General features: G+C 36.7%; 2 protein-coding genes across 4 annotated transcripts in view; both read right to left on the minus strand.

The window, feature by feature from the left end:
• Positions 1 to 9,525: 9,525 nt before the first annotated feature.
• LOC113498793 lies at positions 9,526 to 17,212 on the minus strand. Its single transcript, XM_026878938.1, has 3 exons — positions 16,826 to 17,212; positions 15,427 to 15,580; positions 9,526 to 9,633 (listed from the first exon to the last, which is right to left on the minus strand). Exons 1-3 carry the CDS (start codon positions 17,089 to 17,091, stop codon positions 9,526 to 9,528), a joined length of 528 nt encoding a protein of 175 aa, XP_026734739.1. The 5' UTR covers positions 17,092 to 17,212.
• Positions 17,213 to 19,117: 1,905 nt separating this feature from the next.
• LOC113498549 overlaps positions 19,118 to 20,657 on the minus strand; it is a 58,806-nt gene continuing 57,266 nt past the window's right edge. For all 3 annotated transcript variants that reach the window (XM_026878588.1, XM_026878586.1, XM_026878589.1), the window contains one exon: positions 19,118 to 20,449. In XM_026878588.1, the coding sequence (XP_026734389.1) occupies positions 19,362 to 20,449 (1,088 nt within the window). In that variant the 3' untranslated portion in view covers positions 19,118 to 19,361. The remainder of the gene's footprint in view (positions 20,450 to 20,657) is intronic.

Consider the following 20,657-nt stretch of genomic DNA (forward strand, 5'->3'; position numbering starts at 1 on the left):
TGCTAATTTATTATTTGGTAATTATTACTCTATTGTCGATATTCTAACCCTAAAACGCGACGTTCTCCAATGTTGTTATACGAAGATATGTTGTTGAGTCTGTAGTCTGAGTACAATCAAAATATTTACGTTTTGCGGTCATTGAAACCAGTTTTAGTCCTTATCTGCTAATAAAATACATGAATATAGTTACTATTTACTTGGAAACTGTAGAAGTACTGTTAGATTCAGTTATTTTATCATAAAATTTGTTATTGGAAGTCAAAGGTTATAATATAACTTATATTATACCCGTATCCATTATAAATTGGTAAGTACCTAAATGTAAATGTAAATTTATTTCCATTATTATTTGCCAATAGCTAGTGACGTATGATAAAGTTTATTTTTATTTTAGGTAGCTACAATATTCTTACAAATAACAAAAGATGACTGAGAATGAAAAAGAAAGGCATTTTTCTTTGACACTAAAATTGGCGCCAGTCATCCTTCACCTATTTGACACCCGCATTTTTCATAGAGAAACGTCACATCACTTTTTTACGTGCCTACGCAGTTAGCCCGAGCGCAGGTTTTTGCTATTCTGCCAGATGTGTTAGACTCACCTAAGAATAAACAAGTTTTGATGTCCTTAAACACATCCTCTTATACAAAACGTAACTACGTTTCTCTTTACGTTGTTGAAATACCTGTTTTTGAATTTATGGTCTAAATAAAACTTGAAATTCGCAAAGAATTGTGATTTTCTTCAAACATGAGTAGGTAAAATTATAGTGTTATCCTATGAAAAATGGTATTTAAAAGCCTCGTTTATGTTTTAATAAAACAGAAAAACCTAATTGCACCATTAAAGAGGATAATCTACAGAACAATTCTCATTATAAACGTCTTATCGTTAAAATCTTTTAATCTTAACCATTAAAGTAAATTACCGAGAGTAAAACGCGTGTATCCGTCCCCTTTTGGCCTCTCATGCAACTAGCCATTACCACACAATTACCGTATCGTAAGGCTACAGAAGGAAATGTCAAATCAATTTTCTTCATGCAGGCATTGACGCTTGTGAGCTGCCCCACGGTGGGGCGCCATTACCGAAGCTGTTAATAACACCAGCCTGTAACTGTCCCACTGCAGGCCTCTCATACAGAGAACGAGCATTGATCACCACGCTTGTGAGCTGCCCCACGGTGGGGCGCCATTACCGAAGCTGTTAATAACACCAGCCTGTAACTGTCCCACTGCAGGCCTCTCATACAGAGAACGAGCATTGATCACCACGCTTGTGAGCTGCCCCACGGTGGGGCGCCATTACCGAAGCTGTTAATAACACCAGCCTGTAACTGTCCCACTGCAGGCCTCTCATACAGAGAACGAGCATTGATCACCACGCTTGTGAGCTGCCCCACGGTGGGGCGCCATTACCGAAGCTGTTAATAACACCAGCCTGTAACTGTCCCACTGCAGGCCTCTCACACAGACACTTATTATTTGTATTGCGCACATAGTTACTCATAAATATACAGCCTTAACACCTATTGTTTTGTATAACGTGTGTTTTTATTTCTTAAGGAAAACGATTTGGAATGAGTCATTTGTTTTCTTCAAAAACGTGATTTTTAATATATTTCTTCCATTATCATCACTAAATAACTTGTTTCAAGTGTTTATTAGTCCAAACGAGATGCCAATCACTGTTTACAGCGCCATCTTACTTCCAAAACTGCTATTGTCTTATTTTAAAAGGTTGTAGGCAACCGCGGCACAAAAGTAACGAGTTTCTTATATCTATATCAACTCATCATCATCATCGTCCTAGCCTTTTCCCAACTATGTTGGGGTCGGCTTCCAGTCTAACCGGATTCAGTTAAGTACCAGTGTTTTACAAGGAGCGACTGCCTATCTGACCTCCTCAACCCAGTTACCTGGGCAACACGATACCCCTTAGTTAGACTGGTTGACAGACTTTCTACCTTCTGACTACCTGTAACGACCGTCAAAGATGTATGAGTAACATTATGTTATTTATATCTATATAACTTGAAAATAAGGAAAATATTATAATAAACTCAATGGAACTGCATCTGGCTAAGGGCAGTGAACCTTGTTGCAAACCTTCACGCAGCGTTATAAATACAAGATGGCCGTCGATTCACCATCTTGCAAAAGTGTCAAGTCATTTTATTTTAAACTAGCTGTTGCCCGCGACTTCGTTCCCGTGGGTAGAAGTTGTAAGTTATGATTTATACCTGCCCTGTTGTTTCACATTTTCCATTATACCTATCTTCTCTCCTATTTGTCGCAGCGTGATGGTTTATAGCCTAAAGCCTTCCTCGATGAATGGTCTATTCAACACAAAAAGATTTTTTCAATTTGGACTAGTAGTTCCTGAGATTAGTGCGTTCAAACAAACAAACAACCAAACAAACTCTTCAGCTTTATATATTAGTATAGATTAAAAAAGTATCTTTTTTACAATGATAGGTGAAGAATAAAGCTTGGTAAAAGTATTTACGAAAAGAAATAATAGGGTTTAATAATATAAGGGTTTAATATTATAATATGTGCATGGTATTATGACAGTAAGGAGAGAAAATAAGGTAAGTACAATTTTAGGTACATATTCTTGTAATAGGTAAATCATTGACTAATTAATATTGAAAACATACGGGTGTCAGTGTCAATCAAAGTTTAATAGTTTTCTTTTTCAGTGACATGTAATGACAGATTGAATGGGTTAAAATCTTCAGGTACTGTTTTTAAATCAATTTCGTCGTAATCCGTTCAGTGGTTTTTGCGTGAAAGAAGAACAAAGAGATTAGGATATCGACTGAATATTTAGATTATTAGACCGTCTTGAATCTTGAATCCCTTTGAATAATGACCTAAGCAATAAGATATCTACAATAATCTAAATTTATCTCTGGTAAATCCGAACTCACATAACCTTTGCCGTTCTCACAGAATTTAGAAAAACCCAGGTAGAAGGAATGAAGGAAAATGCTGCACAAAATGGCGCCTGCAACTGTTGAACGAGGAATTATTTTACTACGACTTTCAATCTTTTAATTTCCTAGATGGAGCAAATGTTTTATCTAGCTGGTACTTTTACCAAGCGTGAAGAGTGGGCGAATATATTATGGGGGAAATCCATTGTATTTTGACCTTAAAAAAGATTTGCTTAGAAGACTAAATTTGTCTTATTTTTTATGACTCGTAATCATCGCTAACTTACACACTTCAATATTCTAGGTTTAAATACCTTTATCCAAGATTCTAGATCATTTCTAACTTTTTTCTTTAAACCACTCTCGCCGTTAGGATTTTAACCCTTGTGTCGCGGCGGGTTTCAAAAACATTCAAATCACATGCACAATAACACCCAGACTCGGAACAAGCATTCGCGGATCACACAACTTATTTTTGCAACGTAATTGCAACACCATTATCATCTGAAAAGCCGATACAAGACATGTGTCGAGTACCAAAGATAAAATCAAAGTCTTATCAATACCTAGGTACTTATGAGTCACTCAGACTGACTAAAGGTGGAAACGTTGTATGGGAAAATATTAGCCAAGTTCTATTTGATACGGACTGCCTATCTGGGCCCCGATTCTGCTATTAACAATGGCTGATAAAATAACGGAAATTGGATTATTCTAAACTATTCCTATTCTTTAAAGCATTTTGCCGACAAAATAATTAGAAAATCATTGTGTTGATCGTGATTTGACGTTCCGCTCCTTACATTTCCAATTATTGTGTTGAAAAAATTGCACTGAATAATACGAATAGTGACAATTTAATCCAACACGCTATTGTAAATAGCAGAATTAGGGCTTTGTCCTCCAGCACCTAGTCGACTAGATGACACTGTATCCCAAAGTAGGTATGCGTCGAAACCAGTTGGCAGTTTCTACTGGCAGTGATACTGGACTCGTCTAGTCTGTAACTGTGGTTACTGGCCCCGACTGCTGTACCGGAGGTCGTGAGTTCGATTCCCACCCAGGACAAATGTTTGTGTGATACGCAGGACTTTTTGTTCTGTATCTGGGTGAAATTTATCTATATTATGTATGTATTTAGATATGTTATACAGGCTGTCCCAAAACTCAACGATAATCTGAGACCGGATGAAAGGCCAAGTGATAAAAGATCTGGGAAAAAAAATCCTATCACTCAGTTCAGCGATAAGACATTTTTTTTGCATTGCATTAGTTTTTAGTTGCGATGAATAGCATAGTTAATGAAGATCCCGAAATTGAAAAAATCATAGCAAAATTGTGACATTAGAGATCACAGGACTTGAAAATGCGACGAAGGATGTCTCTTATCGCTGAACTGAGTGATATGGATTTTTTTTTATTTTTCCCCCTGATCTGTTATCACTTGGCCTTTCATCCGGTCTCAGGTTATAGTTGAGTTTTGGGACACCCTGTATATAAGTATAATTTTCAGTTATCTAGTACTCAACTAGTCTGCAGTAATTCAAAAGAAAATAAAGAGGAAGGAATGAAAGGTTCTTATTATAGATATAGACAAGGATAAGGACGCACAGACAATCACAACAATTAACTCGTTAATTAGATAATTAAGTATAATAAGTAGGCATTAATACTACTATTAAGATAAAAGTCAATTATGTTGCATGGCGATAACTATGTTGCTTTAATCGATTTAAATAGGACAAGTTATGATTTTTCATTTTCTTAACCCTGGTTCATGGGACGCAGCCTGGCGACAGGTGGACGGACATACAGTGGAGAATTTGATTTGGACTACATATTTAGATTATGTAAAATTGTCATTCAATTATTATTGTTTTCCTTTTTTTTGTGAAATATGCTTTGTATACAGGGTGTAAGGAACACCGTGACTTTTCCGTGGGACCTGAGTTCTAGACATGATTCCAGACCCCCCTGCGTTGGAATTTTTCATCGGTCTTTTCATGAAAATTGCATTTATTTTTCGCGTTTTTTTAATTTTATGTGTCATAAAATCATTTTTCCTACGTATTTCAATAATATTTTCATAACGAAAGTAATTATTAAGCCGTTTTCACGAAAAAAGGCAATGTAAATGAAACACTAAAAACTGCTCCCGATCAGCTGATTCGTAAAGGTACTCGTCGGTCATCGCTCTCTCGCAAATCTAACCGAAAGTGACGTCAAAACGGAACCAATACATGAGCGTCAACCGTAAGAGATAGCGCAACTATTGCGCGCGCACTCGCACTCATTATTCGTAATCCTGCCTACTATTCCTTTAAAAAAAGCCGCGCGCTTTGTAGGCACCGCTAGCCGCCTTTGTCGACACCGCCAGCGCGCCGACAAACACCTACAGCGGTATCGGCGAGTGACGTACCTGTGACACTGGATAAAATAGTACATCGATTTTTGTTACACGGGTTCCATGTTATAAAATAAAAAATCACTTTCTCAGCGTTTATCAACTTATCGTACTACGAAATTTATTAAAACCTTTTATTATTAACAGTTTGTTATTGTTTAGAATTCTGTAGTTCTAAAACATGTTGTTATAAACAATAATTTATTTTTTCTAAAATTAAACTCTGTTTTGTTACTGATATCCATCATCTACTAATGAAATTCCTGCCTAAAATTTTTTATCATTTTTTTTCCTACGAACTGCTGAATAATTATTCCAGTCACATAAAACAATTATGTTCTTACACAAAAGTACATTTTGTGATTAATCAATTTTAAAGGTTTAAGTTAAGTACTTTATTGTCAAGAATAATTGTACGATATTCACTTCGACCTCATGTAATTTATCGATAAAGAATCATAGGTACCTAGGGCCAACACTACTCAAAGGTAAAACCGAAAGTTCGGCTTTTTTCAAAATAGTACCTATTTTTACTCAGTTTGTTCCTTACGCTAATCGAATGTGCATGTGCAATCGGGTAATTCGCGGACTAATTATCGTGTAGGCAGACAATTTTATTGTGTTAAGTGATATAAGTGCGTGTGTTGTGTGTGTATTATTTAAATTACGATCCTAGTAGCTCGATAGGTTATTTTACCGCCCGGGAGAATGGCAACATGCTAATGTGTTATGGCGAAGCACGTGGCAATGCAAGTCTCGCGATGAACTTTAACGATTTACTGGACGCGGTACTTTTTGCCCTGGGTTCAGCAGCAGATTTTTCGCCGCGCCAAAATTTGTGTGCACGTAGATGGCGGACATTTCGAACCTTATCTGGTTAGAAGTGAGCGAGATTAAGGTAAGAGTAGGTTTGATTTAATAATACACAAGACACAGATTGAAGTCAGAATAGTGTAAATTGATTGGTATTTTTTTTGTGATTGTTTTTCGTTACATCACAACATTTTTATAAAATGCGCGCGCGTTTCGAATGTTTCGATCGTGTCGCCGAGTGTCGCCCTCCTACCACATTACAGTTCGTGTAAGTACGTACGCTGAGCGTAAGGATCGCGCGGTAACCAATGCATTGCGTGCTCAAAAATGACTAAATCTATAAATATTAATCTCCGACGGTAGCGACTTCTTTAATATTAATTAACACGTTATTTTAAAGTCATTATGCGACTTTGGTGGTACGGTGTTCCTTACACCCTGTATGTATCAACAGTGTAAACCTCAGTAAAACTTACTTCATTGTAACTTTTTTTCTTCTCTGGATGTCAGTTTTTATAGAAAATCATTAACATTTTGCTATTTGATACTTGTTTTGCTAATTTACTCTGTTTTTGCAGACATTCATTTTAATGTAAAATGCTACTGTAATATTTTATTTTGAAAAGAGTAACTTAAGGAGTTTCTTGCCGGTTCTTCTCCATAAGAATGACACTTTGGAACCGTGCAACTAGAGTCAGTAATGTAACGTTTTAAAAGTGCCTGAGAAACGGCCTATTTGAAAAAAAAAATATATACATATAATCTAGGGTTAAGTAGGGTTAGGGTAGTCTAACCTTTCTCTACTATAGCTTAACCTCCACTGTCTGTAAGGCCGTCTGTCATCAGGCTGTATCTCTTACTGGACTAGTCTAGTGTCTAGTGGCCCTGACTGCTGTACCGGAGATCGTGAGTTCGATTCCCGCCCAGGACAAATGTTTGTGTGATGAGCAGGACCTTTTGTTCTGTGTCTGGGTGAAATTTATCTATATTATGTATAATATAGATATGTATTATTACTATTATGTATGTATTTAGATATATTATAGAGGGTGTCCCAAAACTCAACGATAATCTGAGACCGGATGACAGGCCAAGTGATTACAGATCAGGGGAACCGTGATATGCTTGACGTTTGCATTTATTTGATGGGCGACAAATGAGTGAAAGTTATTTTTTAAATGTTTCCTTATTTATACGGAAAACATAATGCCGCGAGTCCGACTCGTTTCAAAAGTACATAAACAAACATACATATTTAACCTATACTGTGACAGGATTAAATTTAATTGATTTAACCTATACAGGGATTTCAACACTAATATTATAAATGCGAAAGAATGTATTTAGTATCTCTGTAGTAAAGTATTTCTATTTTATCAACGTATGTTTCTTACCTCTTACCCCCCAAACGGCTGGACTGATTGCGACGAAATTTTGTACAGAGGTAGCGGTTACCTTTGACTAACAAAAATGCTCCGTTTATCCGATTACGTTTAAGGATAAGATAATATTATTGCAGCTAAAACCTATAAAAAAGCAGGCGAAGCAGCAAGCAACAACTAGTATAATAATGGATTAAGTTTTGATAACATTGTAATTAGCTGTTCTTAGATAAATATGTATATATGTATGTACATTATTATATTGTAATTTCTCCGTAACATGTATTAGCACTTAATGTAATAGACAGTTAATAATTATAAGTCAATATTAAGTGCAATGTATCACACTCAATTATGACGGGTGCACGGTAAAAGGTTAGCCAAGTTAAAAAATGTTATAATTTGGCTTTGAACTAAAGGAAAAGTAAGTTGCAATAGTTTTTTCTTTTAGTGACTTCCGCAATAAGGTATTGAATGCTTGTATCGCGGGTGGTATCACAAATATTCAAGTCACATGCACAAACACACCCAGACTCAGGACAAGCATTCGTGGATCACATAAACGTTTGTCTTACGAGATCGAACTCGCACAATGCATTTCGCTATCCGAGAAGTCATTTATTCAGTTCATAATCAAAATGCTGAAAAAACAAATAACAAAAAATGGCATGGATGTAGCTAGTTTCCTTGTCCCTTGTTGATTAATAGGTACCTATATGTATTATGCTACTTAAAAAAAAGTGTACTTACCCGCATGGTGCGCCAAGATCAGTAAATCTAGTAACCTTCGAATAAAATGGCGGTAGATAATCAATTTAGGTGTGTACTAAAAACCGATTTTACAGAGTTAAATATTAACAAGTTAAAAAACAAAAAAATATTAATTTAAAGCATCAAGAAATTCATCGGCATCGCTGCCGGCTGGGAGTGTGCCCAAAAGGCTGGCGGCATTGCCACGTTGAATGGCAATGCTAATCCTCTGAGCGAGGTAAAAGCCAGCCTTTGGGTCACGAGAAGTGTCAGGTTAAATCATTTAATATAAAACCGATTGTCTGATGATCAAATGTACCTAACACTGAAATATATCAGTCGTTTAGTTAGTTAAAATAAATGCGGACAACATCACATACATTGTTCTGAACCCAAAGTAAGTTGCTAAAGCACTAGTGTTATGGAATTCAGATACAACGAAGGTACCACAAACACCCAGACCCGAGACAATGTAGAAATGTGAATTTTTACATTGACCCGACCGGGGATCGAACCCGGGACCTCAGAGCTAGCGACACCTTGAAACCGGTGCGTACGCCACTCGACCACGAAAGTCGTCAATAGTTACCTATTAGTTGCACAAATATTGTTTACTTACCTTTTTTAAGTTGATACCAAATACCAATGGAGTAAAGTTATTGTAAGTGTGACCCGTTTGACCGCAATAAAAAAGAAAACTAGAAAAAATAAATAGAAATGTTTGTTTAGCAACAAAAAGCGTATTAACTTTTTACTTGTAACAGATTTAGCTTGGTTTTTACGTGGTTTTTACATAATATATTTTGAAGTAAAAACCTGTAGACAGATTATAAAAACGATAACAATAGAATTAATTTGTGTTTTATATATTTTTCTCTCCTGGCAACCTTGAGAGTTTTTGTCAATTTAATGTCTATGGTTTGTTTACTTACTTTTTAAGTTTAAGATATTTCTAGATCATTGTGGGCCCTTCCCACAATAATCTGGCTTTGCTGTGATAAGAATAAACTTTTTTACCGGGGGCTATGAAACCAGTCTTAGTCCAAAGCGATGCGGCGACTTTTACGGCGTTAAAATGATAGATAGATAAAATATGTTAAATACTTAACATTAAGCCCACAACAATGTAGGGCCAAGAGGACTGGTCTTTCCGGCTTTAAAGTTTGGCAAACTTGGCAACGCCAGTTATAGGCCTGCACGCCAAACCCACTGACCCCGACGTGTCGCGGGTTCAATCCAGCAAAAAAAAGGGAATAAAATTGGATACCTTTGCGTCTTTTAAAGTCCGAAAAGAAAGCATTCTGTTCTTCTGAATTATAGCTGAGTAGTTGCTTGGTGTCTGAAACAAAAAAAAAAACATTTATAAGAACAAAAACTACAATTGACTTCAAATAAAAACTAGTGATCCAAACTTGGTGGTTTTTTACACGACCAAATGATAACTATTTCACTTTAAATGTAATATAACAATAAAATCAGTTCATCTAGACGTAAGTTCTGATGTAAAAGACAGAAAAAATACCCTAACAAATTGTGAACTTAATTCTTTCTGAAGTCGGCTAAATTATGAAAAAATATTTAATATAATAACAGCCTATTATTATCCCACTGCTGGGCACAGAGTGCAGACCTCTTTTCATGTAGGGTAAGTTTGAGCATTGACTTCAAGGTCTGCCGAGTGGTAGGTCACTACCCCAAACAAACTGTGTGCAACGTGTCCCAGGTTGATCCCCGCGTAGGACAAGCATTTGTGTGATCCACGAGTGCTTGTCCTGAGTCTGGGTGTCTCTGCGCATGTGACTTCAATGTTTGTGAACCCCCCGACACGAAGATTAAATTTAGGAGTGCGGTAGTTATTAAAAAAGGGGTAAATATCAGTCAGTTGTTCTAAAGGATTTAAAAACACATATCAGACACTAAACATATGATCGCTGATCATTAGACAAAACAATGTCCTGATTGAGAATCGAACCCACAACCTCTGGTATATCAGTCATAGCTAGTAACCACTAAACCAGGTCAGACAAAGATCTGTCGACCCGTGACTGTGTTACGCTCCTCGCGACAACTAAATATAATAACAATATTCTTACACGTTTATCTTCCATTGTCAAGGAAACGTGACAAATCTATACTTCTATACTAATATATAAAGCTGAAGAGTTTGTTTGTTTGTTTGTTTGTTTGAACGCGCTAATCTCAGGGACTACTGGTCCAAATTGAAAAATTGTTTTTGTGTTGAATAGACCATTCATCGAGGAAGATTTTAGGCTATAAACCATCACGTTGCGACTAATAGGAGCGAAGATACAATGGAGAATGTGATAAAAACAGGGCGGGTATAAATCATAACTTATATCTTCTACCCAGTACCCACGGGGACGAAGTCGCGGGCAACAGCTAGTTATACATAAAGATCTTTTTATATATGTATACAACCATAATTTGTTACATTTTATGACAAAGTTGTTAAACGTAAATAGAATAGCACAAAACCATGTATTGTGTTATTTTTTCGCTCTTTAAGAGTTAAAAGTAAAAGGGTATTTAACTAAATCTAAACAATATAAATCTTAGTCTGTCTGACAGATTTCCAAAAAATAAAGAATTCGTATTTTTTTATTTTATCACATCATTAAAAGCAAGTTAGATAAAAAGCACTTAAGGATGGTAGTGGGGGCTAAACATCACCTGCTAGTAAAAAGCGTACTGGTAAGTGACGCCACATGATATTTTAAATCACTGTATCCCCTTATTAATTTATTTTCGAGGAGAAAGAAAAAATACTCATTCATTATTTTGTGAAACTCTTTCTTACGGACAAAACAGTTTTTTTTTGTCAAATACTCTATTTTCTTAAGTGATATTTTTGCACTGTCACTCTTACATAATTAAAATAAACTGACAGCTGAACACCAGTTTGTTACCGAGCGACTGTCTATCTGACAACACAACACATGTTACTGTAACACAGTATCACACAGTAAGACGAGTTATCAGATTTTATCACCATTACGTCACTTGCTAAAAATGGTAAAGAAAAATATCGCGAGGAAACTTGAAAAACTGGGAGTATTAAAAAAGTGCTTTAAACTACGACAGAAACCTTTTCTCGGATGGGAAATCATCCAAATGACTCCACCCCCTTTGGGTGGAGCGGAAGGGAGTGTCACACTTCTACTGACTTGAATCAACAAATGTTCCTTGCTTTGCCCTTCGTGTACCGGGGCCACGGTAACCCTTTCAGACAATCCCACTGCCCCGGGAGGATGCCAGAGGCCTACGGGAGACTTAAACTCTGACACTCGGTTGTACATCAACCACACTATAAGAAAATCTTGCTAACTTCTGTACTAAAAAATCTTTAAACTTGAAGACAATTATAAAAATGACAACTAATTAAAAATATTTAAAACAAACAAAGACCGCATACATTAAAACAACATTAACGATAAAAGGAGTCGCCATTTTCTGTGACGTCAAACAAAATGGCGTCGTAAATTGCATTGTTGTGAAGAATTGACTTTGACTTATATTATAGTACGCTGAACTGGTAAAAGCTGTTCTTTGATTCCGTTTAAACACGAATTTTTAATGTGAATAATCTAAAGTTAGAGATTACAAGTGTGCTATGTTTTTAATTAATATTATTGCAGGCGTTTAACATTATTATATTAATACTAGTTTTTCGCCCGCGTCGAGGTCGGTTATATCGCGTTTCCAAGAGAACTCTTCACAAGTCCGGGATAAAAACTGTCCTATGTCCTTACTCAAGGTCAACTCTATCTCTGTACCTAATTTCATTAAAATCAGTTCAGCGGTTTAGGCGTGAAAGCGTAACAGACAGACAGATAGACAGAGTTACTTTCGCATTTATAATATTAGCAGGGATTTTAAAAACGACTCCCGTACTAAGATAATTTAATCCTTGTATCGCGTGGGGTTACACAAACATTCAAGTCACATGCACAAAGACACCCAGACTCAGGTCAAGCATTCGTGGATCACACAAATGCTTGTTCTACGCGGGGATCGTACTCGCGGCACGTCGCGCACAGTGGGTTTGGCGTGGCGACTTCAACCACTCGGCTATCCGTGCAGTTAAAATAATACTTTATGAGGTGATAGCCGATAGTTTAGCGTATTTTAATAAAAGCCAACGTTTATTGTGTACAATATGACTAAACTGTCCTTTGTTCAATGTATTCTTGTTTTTCCTTATTATTTTGTGTAATTCGAAGTTTTTGTTCAATTAAATATACAATGAAATGGTTTTGTTGCCTTACTTTCTTGAAAGAGGAGCGTATTTTTTTGTTTTCTTTTAGGATTCCGTAAGGAAAGCGTAAAACGGGACCTATTGAAAAAAAGTGATGTTTTTGCAGCTTTTGTGGTTAATAATGGTATGGAACCTTGGGCGATCCAGAGTCCTTCTGATATTTGACTGGATTTAGATCTTACAATTATCTAGCCACAAACTTTTAGCCAGAATACAAGTTATTCTGAAAAAACGGAATTTTAATAAATAACGCTTATACGTATACTAATTATGGTTCTCTTACCAATGGGGTTAAACTGGGACAAGACTACCTATTACTGAGCACCGCGATCTAGCCATCTGTCCGTTTGTCAGCAGAATGTATCTCAGAAACCGTAATAGCTAGACAGTTTAAAATTTCACAGATGATGTATTCGTATAACAACAAAATACTAAAAATAAAGATCGTGTCTAAAAAACGTTTTTACCTTCGTAAATAAATATAGTAATGATTAATACAGAAACAAATTAGTCATCTTTATGGGTGACTAATTTTGATTGCTAATTTGTTTTTCTTCCTGTGCGGAACCCTTAGTATCGCGATAGCGACTTGTTCTCGACCGATGTTTCTCTTCATTTCTCAAGTTAAAAGCAACCTTTATTTTCCAGGTTAAACTTTGATAAGACATACTCTATCTCAACTCACTTTTGTCAAGGTTTCAAATTTCTACGCCGATAAGATAATGTACAACACAAATATTGGATTATAGTATAAAATAGCTACGTATTTCCAACGTGTTCGTTCTGCGTCACTCTATTTGGTTATATTTTTATCGGCTGACATTTAAAACACGCCCACATCAACGATAAATGCGTAACTATTTGATTTAGTTTGTATTTATTAAAATAATAGCCATAAAAAGATTTATTTTACAGAGAAGTATTGGTCGCCGTGATTTTGGTGTGTGCCAGGGTAGGGCGCCATTACCGAAGCTGTTAATAACACCAGCCTGTAACTGTCCCACTGCAGGCCTCTCATACAGAGAACGAGCATTGATCACCACGCTTGTGAGCTGCCCCACGGTGGGGCGCCATTACCGAAGCTGTTAATAACACCAGCCTGTAACTGTCCCACTGCAGGCCTCTCATACAGAGAACGAGCATTGATCACCACGCTTGTGAGCTGTCCCACGGTGGGGCGCCATTACCGAAGCTGTTAATAACACCAGCCTGTAACTGTCCCACTGCAGGCCTCTCATACAGAGAACGAGCATTGATCACCACGCTTGTGAGCTGCCCCACGGTGGGGCGCCATTACCGAAGCTGTTAATAACACCAGCCTGTAACTGTCCCACTGCAGGCCTCTCATACAGAGAACGAGCATTGATCACCACGCTTGTGAGCTGTCCCACGGTGGGGCGCCATTACCGAAGCTGTTAATAACACCAGCCTGTAACTGTCCCACTGCAGGCCTCTCATACAGAGAACGAGCATTGATCACCACGCTTGTGAGCTGCCCCACGGTGAGGCGCCATTACCGAAGCTGTTAATAACACCAGCCTGTAACTGTCCCACTGCAGGCCTCTCATACAGAGACCGAGCATTGAACACCACGCTTGTGAGCTGCCCCACGGTGGGGCGCCATTACCGAAGCTGTTTGATAAAAAAGGCCTAAATAGGCATATTTTTATCAAAGTCGATAGGCATAGGCATCCAAGCTTCGAAATAATAAATACTTAGGATTAAAATAACAGTTGCGTACCTAAAAGATTTACGAACGCGTGTCAATAGTATATAACCTTAATCTTAAAACACTTTTTTACAACCATCCCTTATCCGAGACGTATCGTAAAAGCGTTTTATTATTTAATCGTTACTCATAATTAAGATTTTAATACGTTTATCGACGCACGATAATGCAGTAAGCATAAAATGTAAGCGTAATCTTAAATAAACAACTTAGTTACAGATATATCGCGTTTTATACGTATCCCAGACAGCTGAACAATGGTTACTGAGCGACTGTCTACCAGGGCCCCTATTCTGCTATATACAACGGCCGATGAATGAACGAAATTTGGCTTTAAATGTCATTTTTCGTATTCTCTTAGGGTCTAAACAGACGGACCGCATTTCAACTGCAATCCAATTTGCAGTTCGGATGCAGTTAAAATGCGGTCCGTCTGTTTAGACCCTTAAGCATATTTCTACAAAATAATTTTATAGTAATTGTGTTGTTGGGCCCTGACAATATAACACATGTCATGTTACTGGGTGATAAAAAATCTTCTTGCCGTATGGTTGATGTATGTAGTGTCAGAGTTTAAATTGCCCGTAGACCTCGTGAGAAGGTCGTGGCTAAGCTATAACTGTATAAGTTGATCGATCACAGCTTAAGGTACAATGAATAGGGTCGGTACGAGATGGGTGACCATTTTTGACTTTTTGAAGTCATCAGCGTAATTTCTTTTGGCGTATTGATTGTACAATGTCTCTGGTTTCGAAGTTAGGGCTTCTAGGGACTAGCAATTGCAGAAATAAAACTTAAGGATGGTAGAAGGAGCTAAATTAAAACATTACTTGCTAGTAAAAAGCGTACTAGTATGTGACGTAACAGGATATTTTAAATCACGATATCCCCTTCATTTATTGTTTACGAAATAAAAAGTAAGTATGTAAAAATTAAGTTGATGTAATACAAACTATGTATGTATAACTAGGATAGTATGTATGACTGCATTATGATTTATTTATAAGTACACCTCCCTCTTGATATCCCTGCATCACCCTTTGGTTAACTGGTAAAGAATGCCTCAGGCATTAAGTTCGCCAATGTATAAAAAGTGTAAATAAATGATAGGAACTCCATAACCTTACCCGTGTCAAGTGCTGTCTCTTCTCCAAGCTTTCCAGCCGCTTCTCCATGTGCACAAGTTTCTTTTTAAAGTCTCCAGCGAGGCAACGGCACAGGTTCAGAGTCTCACCAAATATCTTCATCTTGCATTTTAATTGTTCAAAATCGTTTCGGAATCTGTAATTTATTGGAAAATTAGTTTTAGTTTTTTTTTGAGGTTGTTTTGTTTTGAAGGCACGTTAAATTGTGGGTCACGGCTGTTATTCTTACATCTTTAACAGTCGTTACAGGTAGTCATAAGCTTGAAAAGTCTGACAGCCAGTCTAACCAAGGGGTATCGTGTTGTCCAGGTAACTGGGTTGAGGAGGTCAGATAGGCAGTCGCTCCTTGTAAAACACTGGTACTTAGCTGAATCCGGTTAGACTGGAAGCCGACCCCAACATAGTTGGGAAAAGGCTTGGCTGATGATGTAGTTTTGTTTTGAGTTCTTGGACCTTGCCAGTTGAAATAAGGGCCCAGGAGTTGCTTTTAAAGTAGTGTATTGTATATTTGTAAGCGTGACACGGCGCAGAGCGGCATCTTCTTCCACACCTTCATTTATATTACTAAAGAAGATGTGGTATTAGGTTATTTACATGTACCTACTTTTTTAAATTATTCAATGACTGACTAATAGCGAAGGAAAACATCGTGAGGAAACCTGGATTACAAATATTGGAATCCGAAATCGGTGGTAGTGAGTTAGCGTGGTGATCAATGCTCAAACCTTCCCTTACGGGATATTTATAGGCTTTATTAGATAATAGACTAGCTATTGTCAGCGGCGCCACCCGCTACATATCGGAAAGTATCCCACGGGAACACAAAACGAGGATAAAAACTATCAAAGTGTGTTTTTTTTTCATATGTAGGTATTGGATGCAAAGATTCCCAAATCTAGTTTTAATAACAATAATTTTAAATTGGAGCCGCTTTTTATAATTAATTTTGTAATTGTGTGTTATTTAACTGTAAATATATAAATGTATAATGTGTATCAAATTCCCTTTTGCGTGGCCGAATAACAAACAAAAACAACTCATATTTTTGTTATGCCCGACATGGCTCACAATGTTCCAAAACTTATGTATATCCTTACATACGTACTACCTAAATTCACATTCATCATTCCCCTGCCCTTCTCCCAATTATCTTATTTGGGGTCGGTTCCATACCTTCCTATCGGTCGTCATCTCACAAGAAACACTCTTTACAGCCATATCGTCTTTCACACAATCCATCCATCGTTTCTTTGGTCGTCCTCTTCCCCTATATCCATCCACATCCATGATTAACGCCTTCTTCGCCTAAATTCACATTATAGAATGCAATAAACGTATTTGAGCAAAACTTTCACTTTTATAATATCAGTACGACAGTTACCTTATAACTGAAGAAGCCAATGACGTACTGGATCTATTCCCAAGGTCGAAGGCTGACACCTGACTGACACTGACTGCCGGGAGTCTGATCCTCGGTCTAGCATGCTCCTGTGATATGTGACCATAAAGAACCGTCCCATGGTCACTACTGTCCGATGACGATTCGTGTATTATGTTAATTTCATTCGCATTTGTTTTTTTCTTCTGGTGTTTCTTAATTTTTGGCGCCTTAATGAATTCTCCTATCGATTTCTCCGGTGTAGGCATGTTTTTCGAACTTTTAGATGTTCAATGACAGGAATTTTGATAGATCTTGTGTTTATTGCTGTTGTGTTGTGGTTGTCATGTTTAGATATTGGTTTCACGAAGAAATCTTATTAATATCTAGTTTTTTTTATCTTAAAAAACTTTTAAATTCATCCTAAATCTACCTATATAAAATCAATTAGCTTACTCAAGTGTGGTTCAATGTTTTTGTAAACTCGTTGAAAGAAATACAGTGCCATCTGTTGGTGATGGAGAGGAACAGTTTAACACAAACTCAAAACAACGCCATCTATTGATGTACTGGAAATACAAGGTAATGTTACAATGCTAAAGAGTTCGTCTATTGAATACAAGATGGCGCTGCCATGTCGAAAATTGTTTGTTGGGTGTACTTAATAGAAACCTGTATTTGCACACTTATTAAATACTAGCTGACAGCTTTATCTATTAACTAGCTGTTGCCCGCGACTTCGTCCGCGTAGTTAGAACTTTCTACCCTTTCTACCCTGTTTTTCCACATTTTCCATTGTATCTTCGCTCCTATTAGTCGCAGCGTGATGGTATATAGCCTATAACCTTCCTCGATGAATGGACTATTTAACACAAAAAAGATTTTTTAATTTGGATCAGGAGTTCCTGAGATTAGCGCGTTCAAACAAACAAACAAACAAACTCTTCAGCTTGATATATTAGTATAGATTCAATGACTGACTAATGGCGAAGAGAAATCCTGGAAAAATCAAACGTTGTTTTGCCTAATAATTTTTTTCTAGTTGTCTGTATTTTATAATGCTACATTATAAAAAAATAAAAGCAAAAAAATTCGTCCAAAAATTAAAATATTTTTTTTGTGTGAGCAACCCTTAACACTTAGGGGTATGTAAAATAGATGTTGTTCTATTCTCAGTCCTACCCAATATGTATACAAAATTTCATAAGAATCGGTGTAACCGTTTCGGAGGAGTACGGTAACTAACATCGTGACACGGGAATTTTATATATTAGATGTAATATTAAATATTAATACTTTGACTAAATATTTTACGGTTCGGCTTCGATACGCTTAATAGTGAAGATTTCTACATCTAGTGGCGAATATTAGAACTAATTTTAATTGCAGACTAGTATGTTCTGTGATTGCGGAGGTGCAGTTGTTAGTGTATCAAACTTCGTGCAATGGTAGTAAATTTAATTTCTATACGTATAGTTGTAGATATTTTACTTGCCAAAAGAGGGAACTACATTTTATTATTTTTTTGTCAATAAGACCTTTTTAACTCATAAAGCATAAGTCTCTGTGTTAGGATTGTTACCTGATTTTATTTTATTTAATTATGAATATTAAAATGATTCTCTTTTGTTTTATTCGTTACAGGATAGGATAATCTTTTTGATTTAATATTGTCTATGGGATAGGATATGGTCAAATAAAGACATGAAAAAACAAAATACAAATAATATTTATAAACTCCATTTATTTCAATTATTTATATCTTTAATTTGTTACAATTAAAAACATGATGGTACATATCAATATAATTATAATTATTATGAAACATTGACTAAATATTTTATGAATATTTAATTGTATAAAAATACTTATTTTAAGACTATTCCTCGCTGACATCCAATTTTTTTACCAAAATATAAAAAATGTATTTTTCTTTTTTCGTTTTTTTTTTGTTTTTGTATAAAAATGTAAAATTGAAATCAGCAAGATTGTCGTTAATTACTAGGTACCAAATATATTAGAGAGTCGACCATTTCGGTAGTGTCCAATGTGGTCAAATATCTAATAATAGACAAGGATTTTCTTATAAAGAAAGTTATTAATTATTTTACTTAGTTTTAAAATACAATATTAAAATCGAAGCGAGGGACTACGGACAAAAAATGGCAGTTACAATTTAAAGCCCTGTTTTAGGTGTTTTTTGGATAACCGATAAATATTTTCGTTGTATTCGTTTAATTAAATGTAACCTACGTATTTACAGATCTTTAATATTTATACTATAAATACAAAAAGCAAAATAAAATGTATAAATCGCTCGCATTTTTTCGGACAAAAATAAAAATCAAAAGCATATTTTTCGCAGAAAATGGTAACGTAATTATAGGAACTGATTGTTTTCCACTGTCCTATTTATAAATTTAATGTGAAATCGAAAAACAATTAAAAAAATAATAATACAAAAATAAAAAAAATATGCAAATTTTATGGCACTCTTCCTCCATTTTTACCAATTAAAAAAAGTTTTCGATTTTCATTTTTACTTTTTACCATTTTCGAGACATTTGCATTTTGCGTCGTGAATGTGTTTTGTTCCGGTGACCTCTGAGAACGATGGCGTGAAGGATACACTGGGGGCCACAATCTGCTGGTTGGTCTGACTTCCAGACGTCTGGTAATCGTATCTAATTTCGGGTTTGGTATAAGTGAATTCAGTCCTCTTAGTTGGTAACTTGAAGTATTCCGTTTTCGTTTCAATGGGAATGACTTTTGTGTACTCGAAGGTTTTGACAACCGGCTTCAAAGTCACATACGTCACTTCCGGCTGAGTTTGTACGAACTGCCTTGAGTAAGTCGAGAAAGTCTTTTCGACTGGGCTTTTAATTTCCTGGTACTCCCCAGAGTTGATTAGCTTCGTTAGTTCTGAATCGTATTTCGCTGCTCCAAATTGGCTGAAGCCTCCTGATTTGCTCTGACCTCCAGTTCCGAAGCCAGTGACTGTTTGCTGGAAGCCAGAGTTACCGGAGATTCCTGCATTTCCTCCGAAAGCTCCTCCTCCAGAGACACCTGTTGTGATGATCTTTTTGTTGGTTACTGTGGTTACAGATCCCTGTACTCCTGAAGTCTTCGTCGCTCCAGTGATACCTGAATTGAATCCTGAGTTGAAGGCTCCCTGGATGCCTGAGGTCTTACTGGCTCCTGAAATCCCCGTGACTCCGAAACCTCCGTTAAGTCCTGAATTGATTCCGGATGCTCCTGTTGTGATGACCTTTTGGTTGGTGACTGTGGTCACGCTTCCTTGCAGTCCTGAGGTCTTGGTAGCTCCAGTAATTCCTGCATTAAAGCCTGAGTTATAGGATCCTTGGATACCAGATGTCTTCGTGGCTCCAGCGATGCCAGAGATTCCTGTGATGGTGGAACCGGGTTGGAAGCCAGTAGTGACAGTTTTCCTGACTGTGGTCGTGCCCTTGACTCCTGGGGTTGAAGCAACTCCGAACTGTTTCTTGGTGATGGTAGTGGTGACTGTGTACTGTGAGAAGCGAACGCTCTCGATCAGACCGATGGCCCACTCGTACCATTCAAGATCGAATTTGTAGAAGCCAGCGAGCTGGTTGCCGACTTGACAGCCTGTGGAAGGAAGTCATTATTAGATAGAATATTTTTTTAACAACAAAGATATACAAAAGACTTCCAATTGAAACTACTGAGCGAATTAAGTGCGTTTAATCTTCACAAACGATTAAATAAAAAAAAATTGGGTTGATTTGTTCATAAACTATCTACTTATTGACAAAATCAAAAATATTTAAAAACCGGTTGGCATAGAAATATGACG

Source organism: Trichoplusia ni, chromosome 11 (assembly GCF_003590095.1).
Source record: "Trichoplusia ni isolate ovarian cell line Hi5 chromosome 11, tn1, whole genome shotgun sequence".
Classification (NCBI taxonomy): Eukaryota; Metazoa; Arthropoda; class Insecta; order Lepidoptera; family Noctuidae; genus Trichoplusia; species Trichoplusia ni.